Source organism: Aptenodytes patagonicus, chromosome 27 (assembly GCF_965638725.1).
Source record: "Aptenodytes patagonicus chromosome 27, bAptPat1.pri.cur, whole genome shotgun sequence".
Classification (NCBI taxonomy): domain Eukaryota; kingdom Metazoa; phylum Chordata; class Aves; order Sphenisciformes; family Spheniscidae; genus Aptenodytes; species Aptenodytes patagonicus.
In genome coordinates, this window is record NC_134975.1 from 1,679,725 (window position 1) to 1,688,737 (window position 9,013).

At 43.7% G+C, this 9,013-nt stretch overlaps 1 protein-coding gene across 4 annotated transcripts in view; it reads left to right on the top strand.

The window, feature by feature from the left end:
* SCN8A (sodium voltage-gated channel alpha subunit 8) overlaps nucleotides 1-9,013 on the top strand; it is a 60,566-nt gene extending 51,553 nt beyond the window's left edge. For all 4 annotated transcript variants that reach the window (XM_076360507.1, XM_076360504.1, XM_076360506.1 and 1 more), the window contains 5 exons: nucleotides 147-200; nucleotides 1,174-1,311; nucleotides 2,026-2,130; nucleotides 2,924-3,194; nucleotides 4,128-9,013. In XM_076360507.1, the coding sequence (XP_076216622.1) occupies nucleotides 147-200; nucleotides 1,174-1,311; nucleotides 2,026-2,130; nucleotides 2,924-3,194; nucleotides 4,128-5,275 (1,716 nt within the window). In that variant the 3' untranslated portion in view covers nucleotides 5,276-9,013. The remainder of the gene's footprint in view (nucleotides 1-146; nucleotides 201-1,173; nucleotides 1,312-2,025; nucleotides 2,131-2,923; nucleotides 3,195-4,127) is intronic.

Sequence of the window (9,013 nt, forward strand, 5' to 3'; positions counted from 1 at the left end):
AAAGAGAAATATTTAAGTAATATTAAAGTTCAGTATACAGGGCGATCAAGAGTGCCAGGGAATCCTTGACGTAGCTGGCACAAATCAGACTTGTTCTTTTACTCTGGGTGAATTCTGTCTAAGAGAACGTGTGTTTTCTTTGCTAGGCTACTTTCAAGGGCTGGATGGACATCATGTATGCAGCAGTAGATTCTAGAAAGGTAAAGTACATGACCACAAACTCACCTCCCAGTATTTCACTCTGCTATTTTGCTTTGGTAAAATCAAGAGTAAAAAATGTAGAACTATGCTTATATTATGTATTTAATGCTGTGATTGTTTCATTTGCTCCGTTAGTGTGATAAGTTAAAAGATGCTCAAGAAAATCCCGAAAAGGGCAGGGTTCCTCTGGTTGCTTTAGGGGCAGGGAAGCTCCTGCTGGAGTAGAAATACAGTGAAGAAAGGACTGCAATGAAGTTATACATTTCATCATCAGAATAAATTATGGGGAGGAATTAGCCAGAAGGTCCTCCGTGAACCTTGCATGGGAGCCCAAGTGTTGGTTTGAATCCAGTTTTGAAATTATGTCTGGGTTGGAGCTCTTTCTTCAGGCACTTTTCTTGTTCTTGCATGCTGGAATCATGCAAGTACCATTACTTCCTTTTTGCTTTCTAATTTTTTTTCCTTCTCGTCTCTTGGTTTTATATGAAAAGATTATTAAATGGATTTTCTTGTCCTACGCTGAATGCAGGGTTGGAAACCAGTAGTATGACTGTGTTAGGACAGGGTAAAAAATGTTCTTTTTTTTGATCAGCTGATGGTCTTACACATCCCTCTTCAAAAGAAAGAATGATGTCTTCACTTTGACAGCGCTTGTCATTAAAATGATCATTTCCTTTGTGATTTGCAAATTACTATATATTTTATTGGCACTGACCTCATTTACAATGGAAGTCAGTTTAAACTGTAGCATATTTGTGAAAATTAGATCACCATCCTCCATACAATACACATGCATATACTTTTGCTTTACTTTAAACAGTGTGAGGACACGGTTTTTCCACCTATAACTACAGCTTTATGAAGCATGACTGCCTTACGTGGAGTACTTGGAAACATGGCCAATCTCATTTTAAGTGTATTTGTATGACGTCTTTGAAATGTCATTTATTTCTCTCCTCACCTCCCATTCAGCAAGAAGAGCAACCCAAGTATGAGGACAACATTTACATGTACATATATTTTGTTATCTTCATTATCTTCGGCTCCTTTTTCACCCTGAACTTGTTCATTGGTGTCATCATTGACAACTTCAATCAACAAAAGAAAAAGATAAGTGATCTGTGTTTGCTGGTTAGTAGGGGAGCTGAGACCTGTTAGAGGAATGTTGAGACTGCAGGCTGATGGGTTTCTCTGCAAAATCAAGGCCAAGGACCTTCAGTCTGGGGCACAAGCCTCCCCTCTCGGAGCTGTGGGCTGCAGAACCACTGGGACTCGTCGTGCATCGCTCCCTGCCCAGCCCCAGGGAGACTGGCCGAACAGGCTCAGGGAGAACGAGAGGCAGCCCAAAGCTTTACGTAAAACTCTAGCCAGATGAGACATTTTCCCTAGACTACATTTTCATGCATTTCTAGGTTTTTTTTTTTTGCTTTGACTAAAACACACAGACTGGAAGTAAGATGTCTTCCCTGCCCCTCCCTCCCTCTCTCATACACTGCTTTTCTTCTCTGTAAGTCAAGCTGAGGATTTGCACGCATGCAGTACCTGCTAAATGGCCTGACACCTCTGCTACCTGTTTGTCACAACTGAGATAGAGGGGATGGGGAAGGATGTAGTGCAGTAAAACAGGTTATTCATAGGAGAAACACTCAGTTTTCTTTAAAGGAAAATCAGTACGCCTTGGGTATTAGTGTAAGTTATTTCTGTCTAAAATAGCTGCCACCAACTTCCCATATGGCAGGTATCCTCATGACTTAGCTAGGATGTTATTCCTTTCCCTTCTGGTGTATGAGCTGATCGTAACCAGTTTTCCTTTTGCCCCTTTACTTTGGAGGTCAAGATATTTTCATGACAGAAGAACAAAAGAAGTACTATAACGCCATGAAAAAACTGGGCTCGAAGAAGCCTCAAAAACCTATTCCCCGACCTCTGGTGAGTACGTTATAAAGGGAACTGAAGGAAAAAACCTGCAGAGTAGACTTTCAAAGGAGCTTCGGCTCCAAGAGCATCCTTTGTTCTAACTCAAGCTGGACTCCACATCACCATGTTCTTGTCATTATAATTCAGGTACCATCTGAGAAAGGTTCAAGTGCTACAGCTGTGGTTGACGTTAATCAGTTGGCTCACTTGAATCAACAAAACAATCTGAAAGGCCTGGCTGGCTGAGAGGCTATAGATGGAGAGTAGGAGGCCTCCTGGCATTAGTGAGTGGGGTCTTGGACGATTAGACAGCCTTGTGGGTTGCATTGATCGAGACCTGAGCACGTTTCCCTGCTTTCTGAAAGGCTTTGCATGCGGTATTGGGTGAGTCCCTTAGATACTGCTGTGGATAAGGCATCCTGCTCCTCTGTCTGCTGCCAGGATGCAAGAGAGGTAGTTGAAGTCTAGTTCAAGTACCCTGCAGTCAGTCACCACTGCGAGGTAGACCTGGCTGCTTTCTCCAGTTGTGAATGGAAGCGCATCACCCTGCCTTTGGCCTCAACAAAGAGGAAGATATGCTGGTAACAGGGTTGCGGTAGCGTGTTTGGGGTATAAATAATAGCATTTTCCTACCTTTCCCATAAACAGATTGAATTGTGGCTAGAGTTTGCCTTGAAAGCTTCATAAGATACTGAAAAAAACTACGTCCTCATCCCTGTTTCCACCAACAGTGAAATAATTTGTGGACTAACGGTAGATTTGTGTTCAAACTTGTTTGGTTCATTGTCTCTCTCCTGTTGCACAGAACCGCGTTCAAGGAGCTGTCTTTGACTTTGTCACCCAGCAAGCATTTGATATAGTCATCATGATGCTCATTTGCCTCAACATGGTGACCATGATGGTGGAGACAGACACACAAAGCAAGCAGATGGAGGACATCCTTTACTGGATCAACCTGGTGTTTGTCATCTTCTTCACCTGTGAGTGTGTGCTGAAGATGTTCGCCTTGCGGCACTATTATTTCACCATCGGGTGGAACATTTTTGACTTCGTGGTTGTGATTCTGTCCATCGTGGGTAAGTGCGACACCGGTTAGGTAGAGGTCTGTGAGTGCTGGGCTGTCTTGGTGTTTGCAGAGTAGAGCACGTTCTTGTCTTTGAAGGGGATATATAGGTACCAGGACTTCTAGGTTCTCCTTTTAGCCTGGTGAAGAAACTGTGGCAGAATTTGGCAGCTTGAAGTCCTGACTAATGGACCCTCCCCCCTCTGTTCTGGCATTCATTGCCAGTTGTATGGAGTAAAACACTTGACAATTACTCTCCCTGTCTTTAAAAACAGAAATTTTACTCACCTCATCAAAATGTTATAATGCTTACTAACCACTGAAAATAGCATTGCAGTGCTTCCTACATCAGCATGTGATTTGCAGTCTTGTTTTGAGTTTGGTTGAATGTTGAATCAACCAGTTTCCTCCGACAGGTTTTTGGTTTTTAGCGGCTTATCTGTAAAATATGCATAACCTCACAAATACAACGGGGTCACTCAAAAAGCTTGGCTGGATGCAGCTCTGCCCAGGCATACTGACAAAACACCAACATTTAGAGGCTGTCCTGCAGTATAAAACTCAGATCCAGGTTTGTCTGCTGCTAGAAATAAGATTTATCTTGCATATTTTTAGCACCTTCAAAATAGAGTCCATAACCCGACTCCCATGGCAGAGTTAGGCACCAAGAGCTAGACACCTCCAAGAAACAACTCATCCATCCTTATCCAGGTGGAACGAATCACTCTGCAGCTGTACCTCTCTCCCTCTCCATTTAGGAGAACTACTTAGGGAGCCAGAGCAGCTAGCTACGGCTTAGCTGCCTGAAGGTGAGGCCTCTTCATCGCAGACCCCCTTTGAAAATCTGACCAAGGTGTTTGGTGTTCCCAGTCCCTTGACTAGGTTCGGAAGAAGCAGCAGACTGCACGTCTCCATTGTCATACTTGTCCCTTCTCTTCTTCTTTAGGAATGTTCCTGGCTGAAATCATTGAGAAGTATTTTGTGTCGCCCACTCTCTTCCGAGTCATCCGACTGGCTCGCATTGGACGTATCCTGCGTTTGATCAAAGGAGCCAAAGGAATCCGCACCTTGCTTTTTGCCTTAATGATGTCCTTGCCTGCCTTGTTCAACATTGGCCTCTTGCTGTTCTTGGTCATGTTCATCTTCTCCATCTTCGGCATGTCAAACTTTGCCTACGTCAAGCATGAGGCTGGCATAGATGATATGTTCAACTTTGAGACCTTTGGCAACAGCATGATCTGCTTGTTCCAGATCACCACATCAGCTGGTTGGGATGGCCTGCTGCTGCCAATCCTAAACCGGCCTCCGGACTGCGACCTAGACAAGGAGCACCCGGGGAGTGGTTTTAAGGGGGATTGTGGGAACCCTTCGGTGGGGATATTTTTCTTTGTGAGTTATATCATCATCTCCTTCCTGATCGTGGTCAACATGTACATTGCCATCATCCTGGAGAACTTCAGCGTGGCGACAGAGGAGAGTGCGGATCCACTAAGTGAGGACGACTTTGAGACCTTCTACGAGATCTGGGAGAAATTCGACCCCGATGCCACACAGTTCATAGAGTACAGCAAGCTCGCAGACTTTGCTGATGCTTTGGAGCATCCTCTCCGCGTCCCAAAACCCAACACCATTGAACTCATTGCCATGGACCTGCCTATGGTAAGTGGAGACAGGATCCACTGTTTAGACATCCTGTTTGCCTTCACCAAACGTGTCCTGGGGGACAGTGGAGAGCTGGATATACTGAGACAACAGATGGAGGAAAGATTCGTGGCATCCAACCCTTCCAAAGTGTCTTATGAGCCTATCACAACTACGCTCCGGCGCAAGCAGGAAGAAGTTTCAGCAGTGGTTATCCAGAGGGCTTACAGGGCTCGTTTAGCAAGACGGGGCTTTATCAGCCGAAGGCCTGTCTCCACAAAACTGGAAAACGGAGGAACAAACAGGGAGAAAAAAGAAGGCACCCCGTCTACTGCGTCCCTCCCGTCATATGACAGCGTTACCAAACCCGAGAAGGAGAAACAGCAACGGGCGGAGGAAGGAAGACGAGAAAGAGCGAAAAGACAAAAAGACGTCAGGGAATCCAAGTGTTGAGACAAAATAATAGAATTGTACAAATTAAAATATTTGCAAGTGAAAAGATTGTTTACAAACTTCCTGAAATATATCAATACAGAACAGCTGTGGAGACACTTACCTGAAGATCTTATACCAAACATAGTCTGCTTACTGTGTGACAGCGTTGCATCTAAAGCAGTGACCTACCACCTGTTTAAAGGACCCTTGTAAACAAACATTTAAACACAAAAAAGGAAAAAAAATGGATTTTCTATTGTTTGGGCAGGTGGATACTGCATGTTCCACATCAGTCAATGCAACTTAGGACAAACAAGCAAAATAAAACACACACACACAGAAACAAAACCCGCTGCTGGGATTCATATATTTTCCAAAGCAGCCAAAAATGGATTTTATTTTCCCATTTTGTTGATTATTATTGAAAGAAAACCCAGAAGTCACATTGTTAAAGGGTTTGTTCATGCAAAACTAGATTTGCATTTAGTTAAGCAGCAAAAAAAAAAAAAAAGAAAAAAAGAAAAAAGTTAAAACAAGTAAAACAAAAAAAAGGAAAAAAGAAACAAACCACCCATTTAGCCCATGCCATTTAATTGTCATAGTTTATTTGGTATTTATTATCTGCATTCTACTTTCTACATGGGCTTTACTTGGTTTGGGAGATGGGGTAATCGGGTACCTTCAGCCTGGAGACAGCTCAGGCTGATTCCCCCCCAAAAAAGTGCTCGTTCAATGCATAGAAACGATTTGCATGATGGCATGCCGTGACCGGGAACCATGCATGAGGAACCATTAAACCACAAGACACTCAATAATCTGTCCACAGCAGTGTGTTAAGCCATAAATTCGAGGCACTCCACTGACTACCGTACACTGTATTTGGAGGTAAACCTTAACAATAACCATGCCCTTCACCGGTACTTCCCAGTTCTTAGCGATCTTTCATAGACCCGCCAGTAGGAGAAAAAAAAACAAAAACAACAAAAAAGAAACAAGCAGATGAAATAATTGTGTGTGTATGTGTAACAACTTGTCTCTTTTTTCCATACAGCCATCTTTTTGCACACTGAAATACAACAAAACTAAATGCTGCTCTGGACCTCGTCCGAGGGGAGATGATAAAAACTGAGAACGGCTTGTTATACTATGTCACTGTAAAACCAAAATCTAGGGCTTCAATACCAGTCAGTAAGTTCATTTGTATCCTGCAATATTTACCATTAATATGAATTATTATTCAGCCTCCATCCTGCAGCGTAGACACTTTTTTTTTTTTTTGTAGAGATAAATGCTAAAAGAAGTAGCGTGTTATCTCTACCGGTAGAAAGCTGGGGAGCTTACCCAAAGCGCTCCCGCTAGCGGGTCTGGGGGACGGGGACGTGACTCACAGCGTTCAGTTCTCCCGCGGCCGTCGGGATTCCGGCTCCGGGTGGGATGCTGAGGCGCGGGTGGCTTTCTGAAACCCTGAGCCCTTCCTCCCTTGGTACCAGTCTTTGCAGCTCGGCGCTTTCCTGCTGCGTGGGTTTTCTCGCTTCTGTAGCCACGAGGGTTTTTAACAAGACGCAGCACAGGACTGGCCCCGTCCCGGGGTGGAGAGCCGGCTGGCGGGTGCTTTCACATTCTTCCCATTTCTTACACTTTTCATAGAGTGGCGACTAAAACGGCCCCGCAGGTTGGGTAGGAATCAGAGCTACCTCTTGCCTAGTCTTCTCGCTGCAGCAGTAAATAATGCCACAGGAACACCATGAGCCAAGTCCAAACATTTCTTCTTCTCACTGACCAGACTCAGACATCCCCAGCTCCTGTTTCGTGGTGTCCTCATGGCTAAGCCAGCTCTCAGCCACTGCTCCGGTTGAGATGTTTTTCTTCAGGGCCAGCGTGGGTCTTCTTACAGGGTAGGACAGCAGCGCCGCGGCACGGGTGCTTTTCCGCCGGCAGCTGGAAGGAGAAGCGAGGGGTCGGTGCTGCTGCTCGCCTCGACCGGGAGGCGCTGAGGTTAAAGTGTGGGCGTTTGAATGCGGACCAAATTAAGGGTACCCAGAATAGCGGGGGGAAAAAAAAACCCAAGACAGCAGAACTTGATGGCAGGATGAATCTCGGTTTGCATAATCTCACAACCCAGAAAATTACAGGAGTCACTTAAAAAAACCAAAACCAAGCAGGAAGCCATCCAGCAGCCATCTGCGCCGAGTCCGGCGTCCTCGACGCGCAGCCTAGCCATCGCCAGGTCAGTGGAGCAGTTCTGCTGCACCCAGGAACACAGCAAGGAACCTTTTCTATCCTGTCAGCTCTTGCCCCAGTTGCTCCTAGGATATGATGTACAATAACAGAGAAAAACTACATACATATGTACAGGCTACATTGTAAACAGCACAAAAAAAAAAAAGAAAAAATAGCTGAAAAGTGTGGTTGAACTTTTTAAGAGAATATTATAAATACTGTAATATATCATTTTATTTTATCGGCATGCCTTTTTGTAAATACAAAGAACTACAAAAATAATAGAATGGCTTCTGGCTTATGCCATTGTCCATGTTTATTTTTATTTTTTTAATATTTTTCTGTTTTCCTTAGACTTTAGATAGCCAGTAAACATCCCCCAAAGGAAAAAAAAAAAAAAAAGACAAACAAAACCCTACACCCCCCCCCCCCCCAAACTAGATTTTAAAAAAAGCTTTATTGCAAATGATATTTGCAACAGCAAAAGTATCTATTTTTGGGGTTCCAACGTGCAATAAGTTGACCACTTCTATGCAAGATTTGGCTAAACTTCATAATTGTTCTTAAGCTGGGCTATTGACTCGTAGGTGAAGCTTGGTGCGTTTAGCGTTCGTGCTGGCAATCTCATTAAGCTACTCAATTACTTTACAATAAGAAGTCCCTTCAAACGACGTATATATATTTATTTTTTTAACATTAGATCTGTGTGAAATGCAAGAGGCCGGTGGTATCGTCGCTCAGCATTGCTGAGGAAGAACAGGGACGGATAGTTTCTTCAACTGTTCGTTGGCTGGAGTCAGTCCTTCTGCTCAAAGAAAGGTTTCGGGGGTTGGTTGGTTGGTTTTTCTCTCTTGGTTTCCTCCCTAGGGCAGATATTTCCATCAGCCGCAGCTCGCGGGTGCTGACAGTAACGGGTCTGCATTTCTGTACATCTTCACTGAGTGAAGCCAAGGACAGAGAGGAGACTGTGGTCAAAGAGCATTAGGGACATTCGTGTCATACGCAAATCTCCGACTTCAAATGCGTGCAGGGAATTTATATTCCGGATTCAGGGTTGTGGGAATAAAGCAAGGGTGGTGGTGTCATTCAAACAGACGTAGCCAAAAAATCAAAACTACAGCAAGTAGCTCTCTTCCCTCCCCCGCTTACGAAATCCTCCCTTTTGGGTTAATTTGTGACCGTGTTCTTCAAAGAGCAGAGGGGAAGGGCGATAAAGAGATACCAATTCAAGCTGCTTTATTCACTTTTCCTGTTCACCTTTTTTTAAAATATAGAAGCCAATGTTGAACAAAACAAATTAAAATAAAACCATGATGTTACATAGAGGCCACACCCGAGTTTGAATTATTTAATTTTCCGCCGCAAAAAATAATAAAAAAAAAAAATGTTAAAGCTGTACAAGATCAATAGTGAAGATTAGTGTATTAGAAATTGCATGGTGGCTCATAATGATCTTACCCAACATGATTAACAATTACGTTACTATAAGCCAAAAGAAAATAAAATAAACGTTACCCTTTTCACTGTACAAGGTAA